The sequence below is a fragment of the Limanda limanda genome, chromosome 2, assembly GCF_963576545.1.
Source record: "Limanda limanda chromosome 2, fLimLim1.1, whole genome shotgun sequence".
Lineage (NCBI taxonomy): Eukaryota > Metazoa > Chordata > Actinopteri > Pleuronectiformes > Pleuronectidae > Limanda > Limanda limanda.
The window spans coordinates 8,806,236-8,832,678 of NC_083637.1; the positions used below are offsets into that span (position 1 = coordinate 8,806,236).

Below are 26,443 nucleotides of genomic sequence, written 5' to 3' on the forward strand. Positions count from 1 at the left end.
CAGCCCAGACTCCCTCCCACCCTCCTCCTCCTCCTCCTCCTCCTCCATCTCCACCTATATGACATCCTCCCTTGGCCGTTCAGAAGTACTTCAAGCTGTTCAGCTCACAATCTGTTCCCACTCTCCTGTTTCTCATGTTATCTCAGCCCACATTACAAAGACTCTCTTTATGTCTGAGTCGAACGTTCACCTCAGTCACTCACACGTTTTCTCGCCGTCAGTATCAAAGCTGTCTGTTGTATTTTATTTCTCCTGGACCTCCTGGATTCCTTTCATGTGCATTTTATTTCTCAGCCACACATGTGTTTGAGTGTGTGTGTTAAAACCTGTGTCTGCTAAATCTGACCGTCTCCCTTTGCTTCCTTTGGTCTCACTGTCACTTTTCTTTCTTAGTCAGTTTTTTTTTTCTTCTTCAGTACCTCCATCTGTCACGTCTGTGTCTCGGTCCCAATCTTGTTCCCTCCTCAGCGTTCCCAGAGGAAGCCTTATACAAAGACGACAGAGTCTTCCTCTCCACCAGCTTTTCTGCTAGTCGAGCTGTATCATGCTGCTTTGTGATGTTCGGGGGGCAAAGTTCTTTTGAAGTGTTTTAGAGCTTCCTAGCAAAAGGAAAGGCAAGTTTCTGTGCACGTGGGGGATGGGGGCTGAATAGCCTTGTGTGTGTGCTTTCAAAACTCTCAGAAATACTACAGTTTGGAGTAAAAATGGAAACTCTGACCAGGTTCCATTTCTCTCTGCTTCTGGACAGCACTATCAGCCCCTGCCACCTTAGCCGCTATTCACGAGACGTGTTATCTGACACTGGGCAGATTGAGACACACTGGACGGCTTTCTTTGTGTGAGTGCATGTGGGGTAGAGCATATTTTCTGAGCCTGTGTGTTTGGGTGCATGCATGTGCATCTGCGTGTGTAAAATGGGGATTGTGATACGGCGGGGATCTGGTGTTATATGATGTCTAGAGTGACACAAGAGGACATGCATGGGATAAGATGGATTGTCAGGATTTCTGAGGGTGCAACGGGAACCAGAGGCCCGACTCAGGGTTAATGTCTCATTAGAAAAGCGTATTTATTTTACATTACACGTCCTGATTAGCAGCGTGACACGGGTCTCTCATGACACATGACTTGTGTGGCCAACAGCCAGTTTGACAGAGGCATGCAGCTCCCCCTGCAAGAAGACATCTGTGAGCCTCAGCAGCATTGCCAACATCACAGCACACGGCAGATTGTAAATGTTATCAGTCCTGTCAGGTTGAGTCTATATTTGTCTCTGATATAGGCTCACGGTGCTCAATGAACAGTATTATGACAAAAACCAACAGCGGGTTGCTGTGTTGACCAGAGATCTGACAAATCCTGGTCCGCCACCGAGCTGTTAACTGGTCAGAGCTTATGTGACTACAGTCCCCTTCACTCTTCCTGCACCAAACAGCTCGGCTTTGGCCGTTTCCTTGTGGGACATCACCCCCTGGTGTCTGGTATGCAGGTGTCTAATCTGGGCTGATCCCTTTGTTCCCCATGTTTGGCAACGGTAGAAGCCCCTCGCTGGTCTGGGAAGCCGAGATGGCATTCCAGCAGCTCTCCATAATCCTCTGTCGGAAGTCCAGTAGACGAATGGCTGGTGTTGATAAAACATGCTCCCAGTGGAATTTTACAGTTTGGGGATGTTCAATTCTTTGTTGTGTGCATGGGAAGAAGAGCGGCTCACTTTGTGCTGCTCCAAGCAAGAAGCAGAACTTTCTATTGTAGATTTGAGTCGGAAGAGTTGTTGGATTATTTCATCTGCAAAACATGTCACTGAAACATGTCTCATCCTTAAAAGTTACTTTTAGACATGTTATATTTCTGGTTCCACAGTTTACACTTATTTTATGGATCACACATTAACTCTAAATTGAATCGCCTGTACCTAGATGCATTGTCATTCAGTTAAAATATTGTACTTGACATCATATACATTGAACTTGAATACAATTGCGTACAAGAAGAGCCTGGAAAAATTATAATTTCTGCATGAAGACAAAAGGGAATGAGATACGGAAACAAGATGAAACGTGCAGTAACATGTTTTTTAGTGTTTTGGTTTCTATTTTTCATTTACTGGAACATTTCTCCAGTAGATCTAAACTCACACACTATGATTCTGGTAATTATTGGGTTAGAGTATGTAATTCATGTAAAATTAACCCTAAACCTTACAGGAACTTAACCCAGTTTGGGTATCACTGCTGTGCAATTACCCTCTCTATGCTTTTAATGATGAAGGATTTTAAGGATTTAATGACTCGGATAATACTCCTAAATAGTATTCTAACAAAATGTATGGTGTCATTCTCCTATAGGTGCTCATCCGTGTCATCGACACCAACAACCACCGGCCCCAGTTCTCGCAGGAGACGTACTTCGTGAACGTCCCTGAAGACAAACCCACGGGGAGCGAGGTCATGCAGATCAGCGCCACCGACAGAGACGAGAAGAATAAACTAACCTTTACGCTCCTGAGCAGCACCGATCCGTTCAGCCTGAGGAAGTTCAGACTCGACCCGGGAACAGGGACTCTGTACACCGCTGAGCCCCTGGACCACGAGACCATGCATCATCACATCCTTACTGTCATGGTAGGAATCAATGAGAACTGTGTCACAATAGTCTGGTTAGTTCCTCCGTGTGGTTTAATGGGGTTTTGCAAATGTTTGCTTCATTTGATAATGAAACATCCATGAAATTAATTTGGTTTTCTTTCGAAGCGTTCTCAAATATGAATAATTTGTTGCTTTATGACGTTCAGAATATAATTATCCATTGAGGGCTCTCACACTCCTTCTGTTTTTTCTTCCTCCTCTGCCTCTCTCTTTCTAAATATTATTTTCTCTAGGTTCGGGACCAGGACATCCCAGTAAAGAGGAACCTCGTGCGTGTGATCGTCAACGTGGAGGACTCCAATGACAATGCACCCTGGTTTATAGGCGCGCCTTACTCCGGCCGTGTGTTCGAGTCCGCTGCCGTCGGCTCGGCCGTGCTCCAGGTCTCGGCTCTGGACAAAGACAAGGGCCATAACGCCGAGATCGTCTACAGCATCGAATCAGGTACATAAACACGAAGTCGCTGTTCCGCTCCGTCGAGCCACTGTTTCCCCACTTTTCTCCCACAGCAGAAAGCTTTCATTGTAAAAATAATGCAAATGAAATCAGCTCGTAAAAAATGCATGAGTCATGTTGAGTCCTGCTGCCCACGCCATCTCCATCATGAATGGAATATTTTACAAAGACGAGGAGAATATTGAAGACTTTGTGTAGAGGTTCTTCAAATGCGTGGGAGATGAGCACTTTCCCCACCCCCCTCCTCAGAATTTCCCACAATGCTATTCTGCTACAGTAAGCAGTTATATGAGAACAAGACAATTTTGTTTTGAATGCATGCATACTTGATATGGGTTAGGTGACTTATTCTAATTGAACAGTAGCTTGCTCATCAAAAACAACTTCCTGGTACAACTCAGAAAATAAAGTTGTTTGTTTGTCAGCCAGCGGCTTCAGGTTTTGAGGTTGTCTGTCCGTCTGCTTCTTGTCAACAATATCTCCATCTCAGTGTGCAATGATTTCTCTTTTTCTTAAACACATTATTCTTTTGTCTTCTCTATGTCTCACAGGAAATGTTGCAAATTCCTTGGCCATCGACCCTGTTCTTGGAACCATCACAGTCGCCAAAGAGCTTGATCGCCGCAGCCACACCCAATTTGAACTGACTGTTAAGGGGTCTGATAATGGAATACCTGCCCTGTCAGCTACAGCCACTGTACATATTCAGGTCACAGTTTCTGATAATGCAGCTCCCAGATTCACGGAGAAGGAGTTCTCTGCAGAGATCAGTGAATCCGCTCATCCAGGACGTTTTGTGAGCTTGGTCTCAGCTGTCAGCCAGTCGTCCATCTTCTATCAGATAAAAGCCGGCAACATCAACAACGTCTTCAACATAAACCCCAACTCTGGAGTGGTTGTGACCCAGGGGGCTTTAGATTACGAGACCATCTCTCAGTACAGTCTCATCATACAGGGCACCAACATGGCCGGAATCGGCAGCAACACAACACTTCAGATTCATCTAAAGGACGAGAATGACAATGCTCCAATCTTCCGCCAGAGGGAATTCAGAGGAGTGATCAGCGAGTCGGCTCCCGTCAACAGTGTTGTCCTCACCCACGAAAACACGCCTTTCGTCATCCGCGCCTCCGATGCCGACTGTGACCAGAACGCCATGCTCATCTATCAAATCGTCGAACCATTTGCTCACAACTATTTTGCCATCGACTCGAGCACCGGAGCCATCAGGAGCACAACAGCTCTGGATTATGAACAGAGGAGCGTTTTCCACTTCACAGTCCAGGTCCACGATCTGGGAATGCCACGCCTGTTTGCAGAGACGGCGGCCAATGTGACCATTGAAGTCATCGATGTTAACGACTGCCCACCAGTTTTCAGCCAGGAGGTGTATGAGACCACTGTCATAGTGCCAACATACAAAGGGGTGGAAGTCATTCAAGTCAACGCGACAGACTCAGACTCCGGGCCCAACTCTAAACTTCTCTTCTCCATCTCTGAGGGTAACATCGGGGATAAATTTAGGATTGACCCAGTCACAAGCATCATCTCTATTCAGAATGTCACACATTTGAGGAGCCGGTATGAATTAAAGGTCAGAGTGTCAGATGGTAGATTTGCCACTGTTGCAACGGTAAAGATAAATGTGAAAGAAAACAAGGAGAGCAAGCTGACGTTCACCAGGGAGTCCTACAACGCCTTTGTTCCGGAAAACTCACGTGAGAAGAAAACTCTCGCGGTCATTGCCCTTGTGGGGAACCAGGTGAACGAGCCCCTGTTCTTTAAAATTCTGAACCCAGACAGCAGATTTGTAATCAGCCGCACATCTGGAGTAATCTCAACCACTGGAATTCCATTCGACCGCGAGGCCCAGGACACGTTTATCATCATCGTTGAAGTCACCAGAGAAGACCAATCTGAAGATGGGGCTCATGTTGTCGTAACCGTGACAGTGGAGGATGTCAATGACAACAAGCCCATGTTTGTGAACCTTCCTTATCATGCCCTTGTCCAGATGGACGCGGAGGTCGGCCAGGTCATCAGACAGGTCACAGCAGTGGACAAGGACACGGGTTCAAATGCAGAAGTCAGTTATTTCCTCAAGGAGCATCAGGAGCACTTTCAAATTAGCCCCTCTGGTGAAATTTCCCTCAAAAGCAAATTTGACCAAGAGTCACTCAACAAAGACTTTGTCATTGTTGTCTCGGCAAAAGACAATGGAGAGACGGTGCTCTCGGCTGAAGTAGACGTTCCAATAACCGTGGTGAACAAAGCAATGCCTATATTCGAGAAGCCTTTTTATAGCATCGAAATCCCTGAAAACATCCAGCTGCACACACCGGTGCTTCACGTACAGGCCAACGATTCCGAGAGTCCTCGTATCGTGTACACCATCGCTGAAGGAGATCCATTCAAACAGTTCTCCATCGACTTCAACACAGGTGTTATTCACGTGATTCAGCCACTGGACTTTGAGACACATCCTGCTTATAAGTTAAATGTAAGAGCCACAGACTCTCTGACTGGAGCACAGTCAGAGGTGTTTGTTGATATCATCCTGGAAGACGTGAATGATAACGCCCCTGTGTTCCTGTCAAAGTCCTATTACGGCAATGTTTCTGAGGCCTCCGTCATTGGGACCTCAGTTTTGCAAGTTGACGCCAAAGATTCAGACACTGGCCATAACCAAGAAGTGTTCTTTCAGTTGATTGAGGAAAAAGGGAAAAGCTCTGATTATTTCACCATCGATCGTGACACAGGAACAATCACGATAGCTCAAATGCTTGATTGTGAGGAAATCCCGCAGCACAAGTTGCGAGTCCGCGTGGTGGACGGAGGTGTTCCAGCGCTCTCCAGTGATGTCGTCGTGACGATAGACGTCATGGACCTTAATGACAATGCTCCCACATTCACAGAACCCACTTACAAAACTACCATCAGCGAATTGGCCCCACGTGGACACTTCATCACCCAAGTCCAAGCGTCTGATGCAGACAGCTCAGACTCCAATAATTTGGAATTCTCAATCTTATCCGGGAATGAAGAGCAGAACTTTGCCATAGACAAGCGCACAGGCGCCATCGTCATTTCCAACCACCGGAGGCCTCACATGCAGCCTCTTTACAACCTCAACATATCAGTGTCTGACGGCGTGTTCAGAAGCTCGTGCCTCGTCGTGGTCACGGTCATCGGTGCCAACTTCCACAACCCCACCTTCTTGCAGGCTGACTACGTAGTAGAGCTTGTTGAAAACTCCCCCGCTGGCACCTTGGTAGCAGAGGCGAAGGCAACAGATGACGATGACGGCATTTACGGGCAAATAACGTACCAGATTGTCAACGATTTTGCCAAAGACAAGTTTGCCATCAATGACAATGGAGAGATTTTCACTCTGGAGAGCCTTGACCGTGAGACTGCCATTGAGAAAGTTATTCCTATTTCTCTCGTGGCTAAAGACGGCGGTGGAAAAGTTGGCTTTTGTGTTGTCAATGTCATTCTCACAGATGTCAATGACAATGCCCCACAGTTCAGAGCAGCCGAGTACAAAGCCACCATTGCATCAGATGTGCCGAGGGGAACCTCGGTGATAAAAATTGCTGCCTCAGACATGGATGAGGGAAACAATGCTGACATTCAGTATTCAATCGAGGCAGATGTTGAGAACGTGGAGGAGAATTTTGAAATCCACCTGACCTCTGGAGTCATCGTAACCAAAGAGAGTCTCATCGGGCTCGAAAATGAACTCTACGCATTCTTTGTGAGGGCAAAGGACACAGGGAGTCCCTCCAAACATTCACTTGTGCAGGTTTACATCAAGATTGTCACACCAGAGACCCCAATTCCCAAATTTGCTGAACCCCATTACCGCTACACGATCGCTGAAGACCTTCCCATCGGCTCGGAGATCGATGTGATTCAGGCAGAGAGCGAGCAACAGGTCGTCTACAGCCTCGTGAAGGGAAACACTCCCGAGAGCAACGAAGACGAAGTGTTTGTTGTCGACAGAGACAGTGGAGCCTTGAAACTTCAGAAGAGCCTCGACCACGAGACGACCAAATGGTACCAACTAGCTTTGCTCGCCCAGACCAAACACGAGAGTTACGAGATAGTCGCATCGGTAATCATCAACATCCAAGTGAAAGACCTGAATGATAACAAGCCCGCCTTTGAGTCGGACCCTTACGAGGCTGTGGTCGTGGAGAACCTTCCAAGCGGGACTCAAGTGATCCAGGTCAAAGCCACCGACCGCGACTCCGGAACCAACGGCCATGTCATCTACAGCCTCGACCCCAAGCAGAACTCGCAGGACATCTCGGAGCTGTTTGCCGTTAACAGTGAAACCGGATGGCTGACCACGTTGAAAGAGCTCGACCGCGAACAGACAAACAAATACACAGTTGCCGTCCTGGCCACCGACCAGGGGGACAAGGTCCAGCACACCACCGGCACCACGGTGGAGGTAACCGTCGCCGATGTGAACGACAACGCGCCTCGCTTCACCGCAGGGATCTACAAAGGCACCGTGAGTGAGGACGACCCCCCCGGCGGCGTGATCGCCATCCTCAGCACCACGGATGACGACTCTGAGGACGTCAACAAACAAGTGAACTACTTCATCACAGGTGGGTGTTTATTATTCTGCAGAAAATAGATGATAAGCGAGCGCACAGAGTTTGCTCCCGACTCATTTGTGCAACTGTTTTTACATAAACAGAGCTGGCGGGGGGATTATCCATTTATGCTACTTAATACGATGATAATATCTCATCTTTGAAACATTACACAGTCCTATTATCTGTTAGCAGTCGTGAGTTATTGCCTGATTTGCCCGAGCCCAAGGCAAATATTTAGGTCATCATAATACAGAAATGTATAATTATCTGAATAATGCTTTGAAATAGGCAGGGGGAAAATACTTCCTCTGGTGCTAATTAGCAAGTTGGAATAAATATGCCAAGTGGGGAAATATAAAGAGGACTCGGGAACCAGCACTGTTATTTGTTCGTTTGCATTGTTCAACATCCTGTTGGAAGGATTGTTTGTGCACCAAACATTAAGAAGCAAGGATTTTCGTTTTTTTAAAGTAGAGCTGAACACCTAGATGATAATTCCAGTGAATTTAAATTGATATTTAGTGGGATTGAGTTTTGAATTGAGCACATATCCTTGTCCTTATCCTTGTGTGTATTTAATGAGTCAGGCTGGGTCTTGCCTCTAAGTTGATGATCTAAAGTGGTGCTCTCTCTCTTTTCAACGCCAAACAGGAGGAGACCTATTTGGCCAATTTGCCATCGAGCACATTCAGAACGAGTGGAAGGTCTCTGTCAGGAAGCCCTTGGACCGTGAAGAGAGGGACAATTATCTCCTCAACATTACCGCCAGTGATGGCATCTTCACTGCCAAAGCCACCGTGGAGGTCAAGGTGCTGGATGCCAACGACAACAGCCCCGTATGCGAAAAGGTAGTAATTTCCTTTCCCCGAGTCGAGTGTGTGCAATTTGAAGTAGTTCATTTCAGGTCTTGTGCCCTCTTCATCCTAGCATTCCCTTTAATTTCTTATCCCTTTTGCATTCTCCTCTTGCTCCATCCGTCCCCCAGTCTCTATACAGTGAGAGCGTCCCAGAGGACTCCCCCGCCGGCAGGCTCATCCTGCAGGTTTCTGCCACAGACGCGGACATTCGCTCAAACGCCCAAATCTTCTTCGAGCTCCAGGGAGTTGGATCAGAATTGTTCGTCATTGACTCCGATACAGGTTTGTAGGAGTAACGTGTAATGTTTTATGGCCAATGTGAAATCGTGATCTGGAATACTTTCGTTATATGTTCCATTTGATTCACTTGGCTTTTCTTTCCTGCTGAAGCCATCTGTGTCCTCTTGTTGTGTCAGATTTCATTCCAGCTGTGCTGCAGGTTATTTTGATTTTGAGGAAGCTGTATGTGGGACACTCGTGTTAAAGGCTTTCATCGAACACACACATGGCTTTTTCTGCAGCTCAGCAGCAGTCTCACGTTCTAACACTTTTAAGAACCGGGGCTTGTGATGTCCCTGCAAGCTGTTAGGCTTTTAAAGTTGTGTCTCTGTATGTGCAAATCATTATCAGCCATGAAGGAGGCAATGAGTTTTTCTTTTGCCCAGTTGTTATTTACTTATTCATTTCTAAAAAAGGCCAGAACATTCCCCCTGAAGGGCAACTGAAAGACCCATAGTGGCACCAGTGATATTATTACAGAGTTACACTTAAATTGAATTTATGTCTGCTATACTTCTGGCCTTCAAATGATTTCTTCTGAGGGACCTTCTAAATCAGACACTCCAGCCGGCCTCTGGGAAAACAAAAAGGAGGAAGAAGGGGAAAGAAAAACAATACCAGTTAATCACAGCGGACTTGTTTTCCAAAATAAATGCAAAGAAAAATCCTTAAAGGGCAAAACAAACTAGGCCAGTGGATTTAAATGGCTATACACCACATCTGCGGCTGTATAAAATCCCTTAGTAAAGGCAAAAATTGACACCAAGGCAGATAATAAGGCCAATAATGCCGTCCAGCTTTATTTTGGCAAACCTCCATTCTGGGTTTCTAGCAGCAGGGCTACTGTTACGTTGAGGGTTTTATATATTTTCCCAGTGCAGTGTAGTGGGATTATTGCAGATGAGGACAGCCAAGACGCTCTGGAGTTTTCCAGAATGTTTAGTGCTTCACTTCCAAGGTGATTTCAGCTGCCAGAACCCTTCTGTCTTTGGCTTTCTCTCTCTCTCCTCTTGTGAGTCAATTACTTATTTATTCCCCTCTCTCCTCTCTCTAGAAAGCCATTAGCTGGTAGATGCTTTTCACTTGTTTAGTAAAAAGAAGACAAGGAGGCTACAGTGCTGTAGAGTACACACGATGTGCTCTTTTAATCTCTGTCTCGAGATTAATTACACAGCATACACAGATTTTATTTTTGTCTGTGAGGGAAACAGCTTTGATGCTTTTATTTCTTATGTCAAACGACGTCCCTCTGCTCCCAGAAGAGCGCATGTCTCTGTGTGTTTTGTACCAACGAGTACTGTCTCTACCTCCAGGGGAACTGAAGACCTCGCAGGCCCTGGACCGAGAGGAGCAGGACGTGCACAGGTTCAGAGTGCGGGCAGTGGACGGAGGCGGGCGGTACTGCGAGGCCGACATCCACATCACTGTGGGGGACGTCAACGACAACCCGCCGCAGTTCTCATCCGACCCCTACAGCATCACGGTCTTCGAGAACACGGAGACGGGCACGTATATGGCGAAACTGCAGGCGAATGATGGTGACACTGGTGAGGAAATCTTTAATTCACAATGCACAGTATTTCCACAACCTTGTGTTTCCACAGGAAACAAAATCAGTCTATTATTTAAAGACATGTATTGTGTAGCAGCGCCCGTGAATCCACTACCTAATAGATTAAGTTTACACATTTTGAAATATTGATGTTAAAAAATAAATTACTCAGGATTATCAAAGCTTTAAAGACTCAAGAAAGCTGCTCTGGTCTTTGCTTTTTCTTTCAGCTGAATATGTGTATGAGCTTGTATTATCCATAGATTGGAACAGAGCTGAGCGGAGCGGCTCAAGTTTGAAGACAACATGTGAAGACACTTATTGGTGGCTTGCCAGCCGCCATCTCTGTTGCTGTGCTGTGTTCTTTCAAAGCATTTGTGCATGTGTGCATGAGTTTGATTTCAGAGAGTGGTAGAAAAAGACGACTCCCTGTATTTCTAGCTCAATTTGCCACCACCAGATGTTATCAGCTGTAACTACGTCCTTCAGCCGAATTTAGATCTGCGTCTTTCACTGCTTTCAGCAAATTTTTACAGTTTGCATCTGACTTGTTTTCGAGATCTTACTCAGTTTAAACAGTTGTAAATATGCGTAAGTGTCTCACAGGGAAATGTCATCATCAGCTATCGTGACTTTGTCCATACAAAAAAAACAGCACAGTCCGTATTCTGTATATAAGGGAATATTTTCTAAATACAATTGAATGTCATTCATGAGAAAAGACTGTATCTAACATATATATGGAGAGTTGTATCCTTTAAATAAGACAATGTCCGAACAGAGAAGAAGGGAGCAATGATTTAAAATGTAAATTTAAAAAAGGAATGTTTACTGCTCATTATCTAAATATAAAACTCACTTACGGCTCTGAAAATAATTTCCTCCTAACTACAGCAAGTCAATTACTAATCGGTATGTTATCATTCCTCAAATATTTATGTAATTTTTCCTGTTTGGAGTGTTTTTTTTAGAATTTAGATTTTTAAATGTCACTTTACTGCCCCAGTGCACTGTTTGAATAATAAAGTGTCTGAACTTTGCTTTAGACAAACTTTACAGTCGCTGGAGGCTCTCAGGTAAATCAGCTCCCATTCAGCTGTAGATCCTGCTGAGGCCAGAGAAAGTTAATTATGAGTCAATAAACTCACCAATGCCATTACATTATGCTTAAAATGCAATTAGCGGCGTTGCATTGCTCAAAGTCAGTGTATAATATAGCATTATAATTCAAGAATACTTTAAACAGGCTTTTAGCATCACGGCGCTCTCCCTCCATATGTATCTGGGTTCAGTGCTGACTAACAATACACAGGTTATTATCTTTCCATTATGCATTATACTAAATGGCACGAGGGAGGGATAACAAATGTGGAATTTCATGAATGATAAACCCCTCAAATTAAAAGCTCCATTACACTCTAATGAAATTCTTCTCTCTCCGAGCTGAATCCTCAAAAGGGATGATTGTAATTTTCCGTTCGCCTGGTGCAAAGCCGCCGGGCCTCACATGTGTCTTCGGCGTCTTCACCTCTCGGCGAGCAGCGCCAGCCACCGAGAGGTTCACACGTGGATAAGACTGAGAACTCAAAACCACGCAGTTTTAACAGTCGCTTTAACTCCTCGGGACTTGGTCCTGGGAACTATTGAACCTGCCGCTCCAGATTACACCTTCAGTTTAGCGGAGCAGGGTTTCCTAGCTTGAGAAGCCATTCCCGCATGTTCGCTGTCAGAGAATTAAACGCACTCGCTTTCTATTTCCCACTTCTTCTCTTTCCCCGGTCCTTCGTTTTGGCTGGACTGACAGCTCGACAGAGTGAACGGGATGCCAGAATTAGGTCCCCTCAGAGAGAAACGTTAAATGGTAAATAAAAAAAGGAAAGAGCCGGTATTAAGACATTTCTTCCCAGAGGCTCTGCTGGCACAAAATGTTTTGCATTTTGAATATCAAGGATAAGGATACCCGAAGGAAGGGTGGAGGGAAAAAAGGTGCTCCCTGCAGTTTCGCCAGGAGCAGTAATTACTTCGAGCTACACTGAGTGAAAGCAGAGGGGATTTGATTAGTATTTCTCTCGCACACATTGAAGCTTCTCTTCTGTGTGCGTCGGTCTCACATTTTTTTGATTTAGGCTCAAGCTGGAATCTGTTGGCAAGTCCCAGACAGACATGTACGAGAAGAAACTCTGCGCTGTAGCTTTGACCCAGTTCACTCAGGCTCCGCTCAACTGTCTCTCCGCCAGCCATCAGAATGCAAAGCCTAATGTATCCCTCCTCCTAAGAGAGAAATAGTTTGCTTTATCTTCCATTGATATTTGACTCTGCACATCTCTGCGTGCACTCACTCTTGGCACCAGTGGCTGTGTGCCACTTTGGCTGGAAGACGTTTGATACTTAGCCACATCGCTGCTCCTCCGCTCAGCCGTCTGCTGCCACAGTGCCGGAGCGGCTTATCAGTGTGGAATAGTTATGAACCAGACAGAAAAACAGACTCAGGCCGGTGCCCCTGATCTGTGATAAACTAAAGTTATGCGAGTGCACATTCCTCCTTTGATTGTGCTTTGACCCTTATCACTCCTCCTGCATCCGAGTGTCTCCTCTTTGCCCTCTGCGCCGCCTTGCTGCTGTTGTTGTTGTCCTCGTTCAATCTTTCCCGTCGCTCCACTGTAGAGGGATTCAATCAATTTCTGCTGTGTCTACGTTAGTGCTTTGCCAGATTCGAACAAGATCTTGAGAATCTTTCCAATAAATTATTGAGAAAAGCTTTAAAAGCAGGGTTTCCGCAGCATCTGAAGATGGTTTAATATTCAATAATCTCAATTTGCAGCCTTAAAGAGTCTTAAATATGCAGAAATATCACATATATACTACGTCTTGAATACGTTTACGCTGGTCCTTCTCCAAGATACAAATATGAGAGAGACTATAAATACTGTCTCTTCGAAGGTGTTTCTCCAAAAGACTACTTCACCTTATCTTACATTTTGTCAATCAAATAATCAGACCAGCTCCACTTTAATATTAAATGTTCCTTGGGACGTAGACAAAGCAAAGAATTATAAATGTATCGGAACGAGGGGATATAGCCAATCATGATTTAACTCAAGTCTCTTAAAGGACGATCAAAGCAGATTAAGTTGAGACCATCTAAGCAGGGCTCCCCTCCGTCGACTCTCCAGCACCATAATGAGAACCATGGGGGGGGGTGGGGCTTACCTGACAAATGGGAATATTATAGCGTATTTCAAATGGGGGCCACCTGCAGGAAGGCATTGTGATTATTATTGTGATCCGTCTCTGTCTTGTTGCTGCGAGTGTCTTGCCAGTGGGAGGACGTGAGTTATGAGGACAGAGCGGATTAGACTTTTCTTTTTTACAGCTCCTTTATTTATATGAGGCTGTGTGAAAGATGGATGCTTTGGAATGAGAATAGAAGGATGGGAGTCTAGAATCAATACATCAATATAATAATCAATATGCTTGTTTACGCCCCGTACTTAAAGGAGTATTTCTGTTAATGTGCCCATCGCTCTTATTGGTGATGCGAAGAGATTATTCACCAGCTTAGTTGCTCAGACATGAATGGTAGGTTAAATAAAAAGAAAGGTCACATTATCACTAAAATGAACATGCCAAAATGCAATATAAACATTAAATTTCCTTTTTTCTTTCCTTTTTTCCAGGTCTTAACAGCGACATCCTGTACTCGTTGGTCGATTCCCTCGATGGGTATTTCTCGATCGACGAGAACACCGGCGTGATGAGCCTGGAGCGCCCCCTGGACCGCGAGGTGCAGTCGGTGTACGAGCTGAAAGCCCGCGCCACCGACCAGGGTTCGCCACGCCTCTCCTCGGTGTGCCAGGTGGTGATATCCGTCCTGGACATCAACGACAATCCGCCGGTGTTCGAGCACCGGGAGTACACAGCCACGGTGTCGGAGGACGTGGCCGCCGGCACGCAGCTGCTCCGGGTGCAGGCCGCCAGCCGGGACACGGAGGCCACCGGAGAGATCACCTACAGCATCATCAGCGGCAATGAGCACGGCATGTTCAGCGTGGAGTCTCATACTGGTACGTGGTAGCATTGAGTTAACTACTTTTACCCAACAGGGCCCTGAAATCCAATCAATTTGCACCAAATTTCACTCTCCTGAATGTGCCTGATTTAAAAAAATTAATTATTCCTGAGTAAGGAAGTAAATATGCTGCTGCTGTGATGCAGTAAAGCCCAATTTTGCCACAAACTTAGACCTAGTAGAGCAGCTGTGAGCATGAAAACCGGCACTTTGGAAGGCGTTTGTAAAAGTCTTAGTTTTTATTGTTACTGTGCTTCACTGTGGACAGGGTTTAAATATGTAGTAGAATGTCTAGAGTCAAAACATCAAACCATTACCTTGTTGTTGAGTCTACACCGTCTGCATTCCTGTCTCAGCACAGATCGTCACATCAAGGTAAAAAGCCAACAGGGATAAGTGCTATCCCCGGAGTGTCGACATCTGCAAACAACACAACAACGGCACATAAAACTCACACGTTCAGCCCTCACTGCGTTTTACCTGAGTGTCACAAAGCGAAAACCCTGTTTCGTTTCAGACGGCACCGGGATTATCTTACTGCATCGCTGTAACGCAAAGCACAAAGAAAAAGAGCAGGATACCGTTCTGTTGTGTAGCTGCAAGCAGTAACGCAAGTTAAAGCAGCTGAACCAAGCATAACTTTTGTGTTTCATCTGTGACGGAGGACGAATTGACCGATGCGGTTTGCAGAAAGTTTAAAAACCTCAAAGTTATGGCAGGAGCAAAATAAAGGGCAAGACAGGTCACCACTATATGACATTGCTCTAAACATATTAGTTATTTGTGTAGTTGTTTTATCATTGTGACAAACTCAAAGAATTCCTGTAAGGTGACACCAGCACTTCCTGTCTCTCTGTCCCCAGGTGACATCTTTGTGATCGAGCCGCTGGACTTCGAGGTCTCCCACGAGTACTACATCACCATCGAGGCCACAGACGGTGGCTCCCCCCCGCTCAGCGACATGGCCACGGTGAACATCAACCTGACGGACGTCAACGACAACAGACCCGTCTTCAGCCAGGAGACGTACACGGCCGTGGTCAGCGAGGACACGGAGCTGGGAAAGACCGTGATGGCGGTGAGAACATGCACGCTACCTACAAGCTTACATACAGTTTGAGCTTGTTTGGGGGAGATAACACATAACTACTCTAAAAGTGCATCTCTCTGTTTCAAACTTTCCCCGAGCTCCACTTGTCTGTTTGTTCACCTTCTCACTCACGTCGTTCGTTTACCAAAACCTCTATCGCATATCTGCACCTGTGGCAAATCACCATCTGGTGGCACCGCTAAATTAAGACCAATGCTCTTCATGCTCTGTGCACCCCCGCTCTCGTGTGTTATCCGCCACACATGCTCAGACTGTTTAATTAAGAGGCATTCGACTCATTAAGCCCCTGATGCAAAATAAGACCCTTTTTCCATGTTACATTTCTACTCCATCCATCCCTTTCCACCTCTTCTCCTTTGTCTTATATCTGTTGTGTGATGTACCTGAATATAAATGTGAGGCCTGTATTGTCTCATATATACGAATATTCACTGATTTCCCAAAGGATTCCTCTCTGTATGAGGCGGGTGGTGGGTTTTTAACCTTGTTGAAATGTGCATATATTGTATTTTACACCATACTAGACATATTATGAAGTGTATATTTGCCTTTTTATTCGTATCCACTCCAAATTTAAATGGGTTCTCTGTTGGGTCAGGCCACACCCCTCCACAAACCCCCTCAACAAAACAATACCTCCCTCGCAAAAGTAATAAATTGTCAACACCCTGGAAGTGATTGTCTTAAAAAACAAAAAGACAAATTCAGAGAGTCGGTATTTCATACGTGATAAAACTAAGAAACCAATCCTGTCAGGTTTCAGGGTGGAACTTTCCATATCAGGGTTTATCTAGATTTAGCATCATGCTATCAGCGGTTTGACGACGTATTAAAGACGTACATGTGTCTAACGTTGTAGAGAGTGACAGATTCGTTTGTTGATTATTTTCTCTTTCACGTTCATCACATTTTTCTAATGTTCTTCTAAAAACAATCCTGATTAGGTAAATCTTTGCTGTGAAATAACCAGATTTGTTTCTTATGTGGCAGATAATTATTCATTCATTAAGGAACCTGTCGCTCTAAGCAAGAGGCTGATTTAGAAAATAGGATTTAGGCCTTTTAATATATCATTTAACATACGATGGGGAAGCCAAAGCATGGGGTTGTCATGTTAATCCCTCATCAGTGGCGTCCAATTGATTACTGTCTTTATTGATTGTTTCCCAGGTGGTGGCGGAGGATCTGGACGGCCCGTCGTTCGATCACGTGCGCTTCTCCATCGTGGAGGGGAACCAAGGCAGCCCCTTCACCATGGACCCGGTCCGAGGAGAGCTTAAAGTCGCTCGCCAGCTGGACAGAGAGCGGGTAAGAGCAGCAGCAGCAGACAACAATGCTGACTGTACAACATCGGCTTAAATCCACAGAGGGACTAATTGCACTCTATGCAGAATCCAATCAGAGTCACGTCAGGCCTAATAGCAAAGCTTGTTTACCGATCTGTGCTGCATTATTGCTCACAAAAGCAGCTTTGCCCATGTATAGTAATTCTCTCTCTCTCCTCCCCCCCCCCCCCCAGACGTCAGGGTACACGCTGACGGTGGTGGCTTCGGACAACGGGGTGCCCCCCCTCTCCAGCACCGCCATGATCAACATCGACATCTCCGACGTCAACGACAACCCGCCCCTTTTCTCCCAGGCCAACTACAGCCTCATTATCCAGGTGAGAGAGGCTAGAGGGGGGGGGGGGGGGGTGTCTGTGAGGGGAGGATGGAGAATGAGCTGGATGCAAAAGAAAGCAAGAGAAGGGGAGAGGTGCAGGGGGAGGGGATTGCAGTGGACACGGAGAAGAGGGATTAAGACGGACGAATAATGGGAGACTCCGCGACTAGAATGTCAAAAAGCAAGTGGGAGGATAGAAGAGAGGAGACGGGAGGAAGGAGGAGGGCGAGGGGATTGTAAAGGCAGAGGCTGCATCTTAAGTATAAGGATGCAGATAAAGGATTTATCTGAAAATGTGATGCTGATAATGGATGCATGACTGCAGTAAAGGGGGAATGTGTCAGGATGAGAGAAGTGAACGGAGGAGCACCTTCATCCTTCTTCGGGACATCCAAGAAAAAGAAAAAAAAAAAATGACTGCAGAGCTTCGAGGGAGGGTGATTCATTTCCAATTTTGTTCAGTCTGTTTAGAAAAGTGAAAAAGTAATTTCAGAGATACCGTGAGGGGGCACGGTCCATGTTGCAAAGAGCTCAAACACTTCAGAATGAAACATTGCTTTGCCCCTGAGAAAGTCCTGACTGGCTTTATTTGACTCAGTTTAGAACCTTGATCAAGGTGAAGAACAACAAGAACACACACACATGGACACACACACACAGACACACACTCAGGGTCTTCACATACTGTACACACCACCAGGAATATCTGGAGAGTCACGATTTGAATGAGTCCACAGACGTGACCGATCTGAAGCCCATTCGTGCACAGAGAAAACTATCAAAACAATATAACAATAACAACTAGTGCTTTATAAAATCCATGGCAAAAAAATGTAAGGTATTCAGTAGGGACGGGAATCGGCAGGGACCTCCCGATACGATACTATCACGATACTTAGTTGGCGATACGATATGTATTACGATTTCCTGGGATTTCTTTTGGTTATTTTTTTTTTTTAAATACTGGACCATGGAAAAATGTTAAATCATACCTTCAAATACAACACAGTCAAATTCACTTAGAGCTTTACCAGTTTTATTTCAAATATTAACATTAACTTAATGACTGCCGGGCAGCCAATAGAGAAAATAAATAAAAATGTGTCCTATTATTGTATAGCCCCTGTCAACTGCACACAAACTGACAGATTAAGAAATGTATGCCACTTAGGCTACTTTTAAACAATAAATAAAAGGTAAATTAAATAGAACGAATAAAAGTTTACTTAAAATATAAACTTTGAAATAAACAAAAAGTAGGCTATTGTTGTTTGCATGTAGGCAATGCAAAGCTAGTGCTTGGGTATGTTTAGATTCTTGTGCAAAAACAAGAGCTGGTCAACATGCTCTGGGGTGATGTTGCTCCCCCCATATATCCCCCCCGGTATAAACCAATAAATATGTTTTTAAAAAAAAAAAATCGCGATTTGTAACTGAATCGATTTCCCCCCCCATCCCTAGTATTCAGTTCTATTTTCAGCACCGTATGTGAATATAATCATCAGCCAGCTCCTCTCACTGCAAACGCTAAACTCTCCCCTCTCTGGTATCCCGCAGGAGAATCGACCAAAAGGCACAAGTGTCCTCCAGCTCACAGTAACCGACCGGGACGCTTCCCACAACGGTCCGCCTTTCACCTTCGCCATCGTGGACGGGGACGAGGGCGCCGCGTTCCACATCAATCAGCAGGGCGCTCTAGTAGCTGTGGGGGCGCTGGATAGGAAAAGCAATGAGCACTACCTACTTCAAGCCCAGGTGAGTCACACAGCGCCGAGGAGAAACCGGAGTTGAGAGGTTGTATTGATTGAACTGCCGAGCCACAGCGGCCTGATCTATTTGTCTTCCTTCTCTCCCTCTCGGTACCTTCTCTGTCATCCTCGCTAACTCGCCGCCTCTTACTCTTCTTCCTCTCAAACCGCTCGGCGCATCCATCCCTGAATTCCCCCTCTAAATATATTTGAAATCCAATTACTTGGACAGTAAAGCCGCAGCATCGGTGTACATCTCACAGGAGAAGCCGGGATGAAAACCCATTTGCTCCGAGTTGGCACGAGTCTGAGTGTTGCTGGGTGTGGATGTGTCATCTTGGAGGGAAGAAACAGAAGATAAAACCAGTGGGCAGATGGGAGAGGAGATGGAAGTGTGATGTCTTCTTACACGCGAGCTGCACACTCAGACTCGAGTTGGTTTTTTTCTTACTTGCAGAACCGACGACCGTCCGCGTGACAGTGTGAATGTGCAAGTGCAAGAACTGTAGATGTTTTTTTAATTTTGATATATGCACAGAACGGAGAGGCTGTCAGCTGCAGGATGTCGGCAGTGGAGGAGCTTGATTGCCCTCTGCTGTTGGAAACATAAATCTCAGATTATTTGCTCATGGACGCATCTGTTTCCTCTCTCTCACGTCAGGTGTCAGACAGCGGCAAACCTCCGCTCTTCTCCACCGCCTTCATCAGCGTCCGCATCATCGAGGAGAGCGTCTACCCTCCTGCCATCCTCCCTCTGGACATCTTCATCTCCACCGCCGGCGACGAGTACGCAGGAGGCGTCCTGGGCAAGATCCACGCCACGGACCAGGACGTCTACGACACCCTCACCTACAGCCTCGCCCCTTCATCGTCCTCCTCTTCCTCCGCCGAGGAGAGCGGCGCCTCCTTTTCAGTTTCCGCCTCCGACGGCAAAGTGATCGCCCTGAAGTCGCTGGACGTGGGTCACTACTCGCTCAACGTGACGGTGACCGACGGGCGCTTCACCGCGGCCGCCGACGTCAACGTGCACGTCCGGCAAGTGGGCGGTCAGGCCCTCAACAACTCCATCGCCGTGCGCTTTGCGAACATCGCCCCGGAGGAGTTTATCGGGGACTACTGGCGCAACTTCCAGCGAGCGCTGAGGAACATCGCCGGGGTGAGGAGGAGCGAGGTGCAGCTGGTGAGCCTGCAGCCGTCCGAGCTGCAAGACCTGGACGTGCTGCTGACCCTGGAGAGGTCAGGGAGCCCCTATCAGTCGCAGGAGGTAAGAACAACCTGAGTTTAACTCCTTATATAAATGTTTCAGTTTATTCAAATGGTGAAATGTCACAATTTCCGACAATCTTTGTTAGGGCTGCCACTAACGACTATTTTTCTATCGATTAATCGGTCGACTATTTTATCGATTAGTCGATTAATCTAAAGGATTAATTTTCCTCCAAAAAAAATCAAATTGACCATTCATTTCAGTTAATTTTTTTTGACAACAACAAACTGTATGTCACCGTATAATGCAGCACAAAACAAAATGTAAAGAAAGGCTCAAATATTAAAGTGCAAAACTGTAGGTTTAAACTCGCAACTCCAACGTGATCAAAATAAATCAAAAAGAGGGCTTATAAGTTGAGTCAGCAGTGCAACTCAAAAAGATATCAAAGTTTCTATTTAACCCCTTATCAAAATAAAAAAGTTAGGTCTGCATATTAAACAAAGTGCGACATGTTTAAAGTATAAGAAACAATGGTGTCCAGCACAAAATCTGACTCAAACGTCAGTTAGACATGTGTGTTGTAATGTAACAATGTCAGCATGTCCACATGTTCTGGACTAACTAGCTAGTTAAGTTTGCAAGAAGCTGTAGAAGAAATAGGTAAAAGAGTTTTATCAGAATAGTCGTATAATTTTATATTATTGATTAATAGACTAGATTTAATAATAGGATAGAAAGTTGTTTCAGCTTCAAGCATGTAATCACCTTCAGGCCTGGTAAGCTTTGCTGTGTGGTCTCAAATCAGAACCCACACTCTGAGGTAAGATGAATGAGGAAGATCTATTGAAAGCGTAGCAGGGAGCAGGAGCTGGAATGAAGAAGAAGGCGGCTCGGCTGCGGAGGGCGACACGAGGGCGGTGATGAATTGCAGGAGCGGCCGAGTAGGGGTGAACGGTCGAGAGGAACGGCCGTGGACGGGCTGGAGGTAGCTGGTGTTTGTGGGTTGATGAGTAGCGAAGCAGCGAGAGTTCAGATACACAATCTGTCACAAAATAACACGAAGAGCGACAACATCTGCTCCGGTTGCAAAGGTAGAGAGAACAGATGTTCAGGGTTCCCGCGGGGTCTTAAAAAGTCTTAAAAAGGTCTTAAATTTGATTCGGCCAGAGCTGAGAAGTTAGAGGTTTTGTAGTGTTCGATGGGATGTTTAATTTCCTTCTCTGGACATGTTTTATGGAACATCCTTTTATTTCAATTTATTTCAGCATGTTTAATGCATGTTTAAAGCTTGTTTGACTTGTGTATTGTTATTGTTCTTATGTTGAATGGGTATAAATTTACTTTGTTAGTAATTCTGTGACTTATTTCTTCTTTCATAGTAATTTTCCTTCATACTTTTTGCCAGTATGGTCGTGAAATAGGTCTTAAACTCTATTCAAAGTGGTCTTAAAAAGTCTTAAATATATCTTGTTAAAACCTGTAGGAACCCTGGATGTTGCTTCGGGTCTTAAATGGAAGTTCACACTTATGTTGTGTCATTATAAGCGCTGAATATTCATGTGTGAGTAAGAAGCAGTGTACACACGACTGTAAAAGCATGACCAGTAAAAAAATAGAAAAATATACTCTGATTAATCTTCTCTCTGTCTTCTGGTAAATCAAACAATTGTTTCATGATGTTTTTGTTGATTGGCAAATGGATTCATTTAGAACTAATCTCAGCACGGTTCTTCTTTGAGTTAATTTGTGTTTGTTCCCTGTTTCCTCAGGTGGTTTTCCGTAAGCTGAACTCCTCTGCTGCCATCATCGAGGAGATGACGGGGGTGCGCATCGTGCGGGCGGTGCAGAAGCTGTGCGCCGGGCTGGACTGCCCGCTGCGCTTCTGTGACGAGGTCGTCTCCCTGGATAAAACCTCCATGTCCACGTACAGCACGGCCCGCCTCAGCTTCGTCACGCCGCGGCACCAGAGGACGGCCACCTGCCAGTGTGATGGTGATTACACCTCAGACAAAACACAGACACTCTTTGTTTGATTGTCTGCCGCGACCTTCCAGTCTGATGAATGTTCTCTGTGACCTAGGTGGCAAATGTCCCGTGGTGAACAACCTGTGTGATAACAACCCCTGTCCCGAGGGGATGGAGTGTGTGGCCGATCCCAGAGCCACCATGTACAGCTGTGTGTGTCCAGAGGGCAACAAGGGCAAATGCTCAGGTAAGACCCCCCCACCTCCACCCCCACCCCCACCTCTTTATCTGTGTCTCCAGACGTCTTTATCTTTGCTTTTCTGTATTAACACACCTCTGTCTCTTCACGTCAGATGGCCACTCGCTGACGTTCAGCGGCGAGAGCTACGTGAAGTATCACCTGATGGAGAACGAGAACAAGGAGCTGATGAAACTGTCCGTGAGGCTGCGGACCTTCTCCAGCCACGCCACCGTCATGTACGCTAAAGGGACGGACTACAGCATCCTGGAGGTGAGTGTGTGGGAACCAGCTGTGATCATACATCTGTCACTTCAGTCTCTTTAACCCATTAAGATATAAATGCTCTTTTCCAAAAACTTCTCATCCTCTGAAGCCGTTAAACATTTTCTTTCATTTTAATTAATTAACGTTTTGCCCTTAACTTCATTAACATTATTTTAAATAAATCGACAAACCTGTCAAGCTTGAGATCCAGACCTTCTTCTTCCTCCACCTCCGAGAATACATCTTTTATCGATTTAGTCTCAGTCATCAAGAGGAACAGTCTGGGTCTGAATCTCTTTCATAGTTCTTTTAACCAATGTTTTATCAATAAACCACGGCTGTAATCTGCCTTAATATCGCTCCTGTTGCTTTCATTGTCTGAAATGCTACTTTAAAATCTTATTTCCAAGCTGGGATCGCTAACAAACAATTAAACTAAACCTTCCAAAACGTATTTGACATTCCCGCGAGTATTTCAGGGAATCACGATGTTTGTAGTCAGTCACAAGTCTTAAAAAACTACAACATCGTGGACACGTCTCATCCGCCTCTAAAGGTAGAAGCCTTCAAATGTCACCCCTGGTATTAACAATATATAAAACCATATGTTACATCCAGTATTAATGGGTTAAAACTGACCCTGCGAATCAAAACTACGTCTTGACTCGCCCCATCTCTGAGTGACCACCCAGCATTTCCATATCAGGACGGTTCAGTAAACACACGGCCGAGCTGCCCTCCTCCCCTGAGAGCACCCAGCCGACTGTGCTGAAGGGTTCACAAAGCCATTTTAAAAACTCCTCTCACATGAGGGACTATGGGAATGTGGTGGTGGGTTGACAAAATCACACACGAGAGCTATTTTAGTACTGGGAGGGAAGCAGAGAGCAGTTTTCCACACATTCCTTTCAGAGTCTGTCTGGCACAGCCGTCTGCACACCAGACGTACGACTGGAACCTGGCTGGTGGGCAAGAGGGCTATTGTTCATCATGCTGCCATGTTTGGTTTTTAATATCTACAGTTTGGATGTTTGTTTGAGACGAGTGAACGGAAGTTATATTGATGTAGGAAGTTCTTGTTTTCTTGTAAACTTTGCTTTTGCTATAAAATAAAAAAAATCGGCTGCCCTGTGTTAGCGAGTGATTTATGATAGTGTCACACATTGATTTCTCACTGTTACTCGAAGATTTGATTATTATTTCTCCACTCAGGTTTTTAATCTTGTAGAGTTTTGATAAACTCTGTTCTATCTCTTCATTTTATTAGAATAAATGGAGGTTATCTTCAAACATGCAGCATTGGTGCAACACTGGTAGAGAGATGTTGGTCCAAATGATAAATGGAGTTCTATAAGAATCAGTCTAGTAGTTTAAATACTAAAATAATGCTTAATAGCGGTGGTTAATATTGAAGATTAACGATTATATTTGTGGCCTGAGCAGCAGTTGCCACTTGCAGACCAGTAGTTTTAATTTTCTACGATTATGTCCTTTTCATTAATTTTCGTTTCCAAAAACTTCTCATCCTCTGAAGCCGTCAAACATTTTCTTTCATTTTAATTAATTAACGTTTTGCCCTTAACTTCATTAACATTATTTTAAATAAATCGACAAACCTGTCAAGCTTGAGATCCAGACCTTCTTCCTATAAAATAAAACAATCGTCTGCCCTGTGTTAGCGAGTGATTTATGATCGTATCACACATTGATTTCTAACTGTTACTTGAAGATTTGATTATTATTTCTCCACTCAGGTTTTCAATCTTGTAGAGTTTTGATAAACTCTGTTCTATCTCTTCATTTTATTCTTCTGAAACAGATTGTGAACGGACGCCTGCAGTACAAGTTCGACTGCGGCAGCGGGCCGGGCCTGGTGTCGGTCCACAGCGCTCAGGTCAACGACGGCGAGTGGCACACCGTCTCGCTGGAGGTGGACGGCAACTACGCCAAGCTGGTGCTGGACCGCGTGCACGCCGCCTCGGGCACAGCGCCGGGCACCCTGCGCACCCTCAACCTCGACAACAGCATTTACTTCGGCGGCCACGTGCGCCCGCTCATCTCCACTCGCCACGGACGCAGCCTGCCCGTCACCAACGGCTTCCGCGGCTGCATGGAGGCCCTCACCCTGAACGGCCTGGAGCTGCCCCTCAACACCAAAGCCGTCCGGGCGCACGCCGTGCTGGAGGACATCGTGGGCGTGGCCCCGGGCTGCGCGCACGCACCTGCCGGGACTTGCTCCAGCAACCCCTGCACCAACGGCGGGAGCTGCACCTCGCTGCCTAATGGAGGTACACCACGTCCTGCTCGGCTCATTGCACTCGCTCCCATTTACACCGAAGCTGTTCCATTTACATTTTCCACTTTGCCTTTTGTGTTCTGTACCACTGGAGCACCTACGTACCTTTTCACCGGTCTGGAGGAGATCAGGAGTTTTTCAGTACTGAAATCTCGATGCGTGTCTCGCTGCCTTAAACTGCAAATCAGTCGTAGCTTCTTTTCCATTAGTTTAAACCAAGAGCAGCATAAATTCTCACATTTATCCATTTGAAGTTGTGAAGCAGCTCTTTTTCTAACGTGTTCCTGTTCCGTGTTTTATTCCAGTGTGTTTGCTGTTTCTCCTGCTGGCTGCATGTTTTTTCAAAGTTTATTAATATTGAAAGTATCACGTGTGGACGCTGCACTTTTTCATGCTCCTAAAAATACACAAGCCTAGTGTGAAGCTGAGAAGATGAATGTTTCTTGATATGTGAGCCACATACAGACAGATAGAAATTCAGAGAAAGATGTTAACTTAATTACAAAAGTCAAAACTAAAATAGGATGAGGACATATGAACTTTATAATAATAAAATGTAAATTAAGCCGAATTTACAAAGGGCCTTTTACCTGGTTTATCATCTGTCTTGTTTCCAAACTGACTTCAGACACAGACACATTCTTACCGTCTCCACTTCTGTTTCCCTCCTCACACCACAGGCTACTTCTGTAAGTGTCCAGCCTCCTTCATGGGAACCCACTGTCAGATCGGCATCAGCCCGTGCGCCTCCAACCCGTGTCTGTACGGAGGAACCTGTGTCCCCCGGGCAGACGACTTCTACTGCCAGTGCAGAGGACAGTACTCAGGACAGAGGTACCACACAGCTTTCTCCTGTTGATAGAATAAACGGAGGTTATCTACAAACATGCAGCATTGGTGCAACACTGGTCGAGAGATGTTGGTCCAAATGATGAATGGAGTTCTATAAGAATCAGTAGTTTTTTTTTTTTTTTTTTTAGAACTTTATTGAGGAGAAACACAAACATTCCTTGACAACATCACAAATTATATATGACAGACTAAATAGTGAAAAATAATAAATGAATAAATAAATAAATGGACAGTTAAGACATTCCATCGTACCACAGGATTCCCCTCAGTTAGAGAGGTATCCTGCAATAGGTAGCCACCTCCTCACAAAAACATCAGACCTTAATTGTAATTCCATACACCTCCCTCAGCTTCTGTTTCCACTGTGCCACTGTAGGTGGCTGTAGATTCAACCATTTTATTGTCACCATTTTCCTAGCAGTCATCAAGAGAATATGTAACAAGTGCTCTTGGTCTCTTGTGTACATGCCTTCAGCAGTTAGATCGAAAAGAAACTGACTTGGGCTGAATAGTATATATTAATTCACAAAACTTTATCTATCTCGCTCTTTATCCCCTTCCAGAAAGGAAGCATCATTGGGCAATCCCAAAATATGTGTGAGTGGTCGCCAACCATTCCACAT

General features: G+C 45.4%; 1 protein-coding gene across 1 annotated transcript in view; it reads left to right on the forward strand.

Moving 5' to 3' along the window:
• Positions 1–26,443, forward strand: part of fat1a (FAT atypical cadherin 1a) — a 75,506-nt gene that overhangs the window by 41,538 nt on the left and 7,525 nt on the right. Inside the window, exons 8-24 of the mRNA XM_061094540.1 lie at positions 2,346–2,621; positions 2,879–3,089; positions 3,653–7,723; positions 8,366–8,562; positions 8,700–8,853; positions 10,164–10,397; positions 14,080–14,466; positions 15,335–15,549; positions 16,753–16,890; positions 17,102–17,245; positions 18,802–18,999; positions 19,654–20,256; positions 21,972–22,194; positions 22,283–22,414; positions 22,521–22,678; positions 24,492–24,960; positions 25,649–25,802. Coding sequence (XP_060950523.1) covers positions 2,346–2,621; positions 2,879–3,089; positions 3,653–7,723; positions 8,366–8,562; positions 8,700–8,853; positions 10,164–10,397; positions 14,080–14,466; positions 15,335–15,549; positions 16,753–16,890; positions 17,102–17,245; positions 18,802–18,999; positions 19,654–20,256; positions 21,972–22,194; positions 22,283–22,414; positions 22,521–22,678; positions 24,492–24,960; positions 25,649–25,802 — 7,964 coding nt within the window. The remainder of the gene's footprint in view (positions 1–2,345; positions 2,622–2,878; positions 3,090–3,652; positions 7,724–8,365; positions 8,563–8,699; positions 8,854–10,163; positions 10,398–14,079; positions 14,467–15,334; positions 15,550–16,752; positions 16,891–17,101; positions 17,246–18,801; positions 19,000–19,653; positions 20,257–21,971; positions 22,195–22,282; positions 22,415–22,520; positions 22,679–24,491; positions 24,961–25,648; positions 25,803–26,443) is intronic.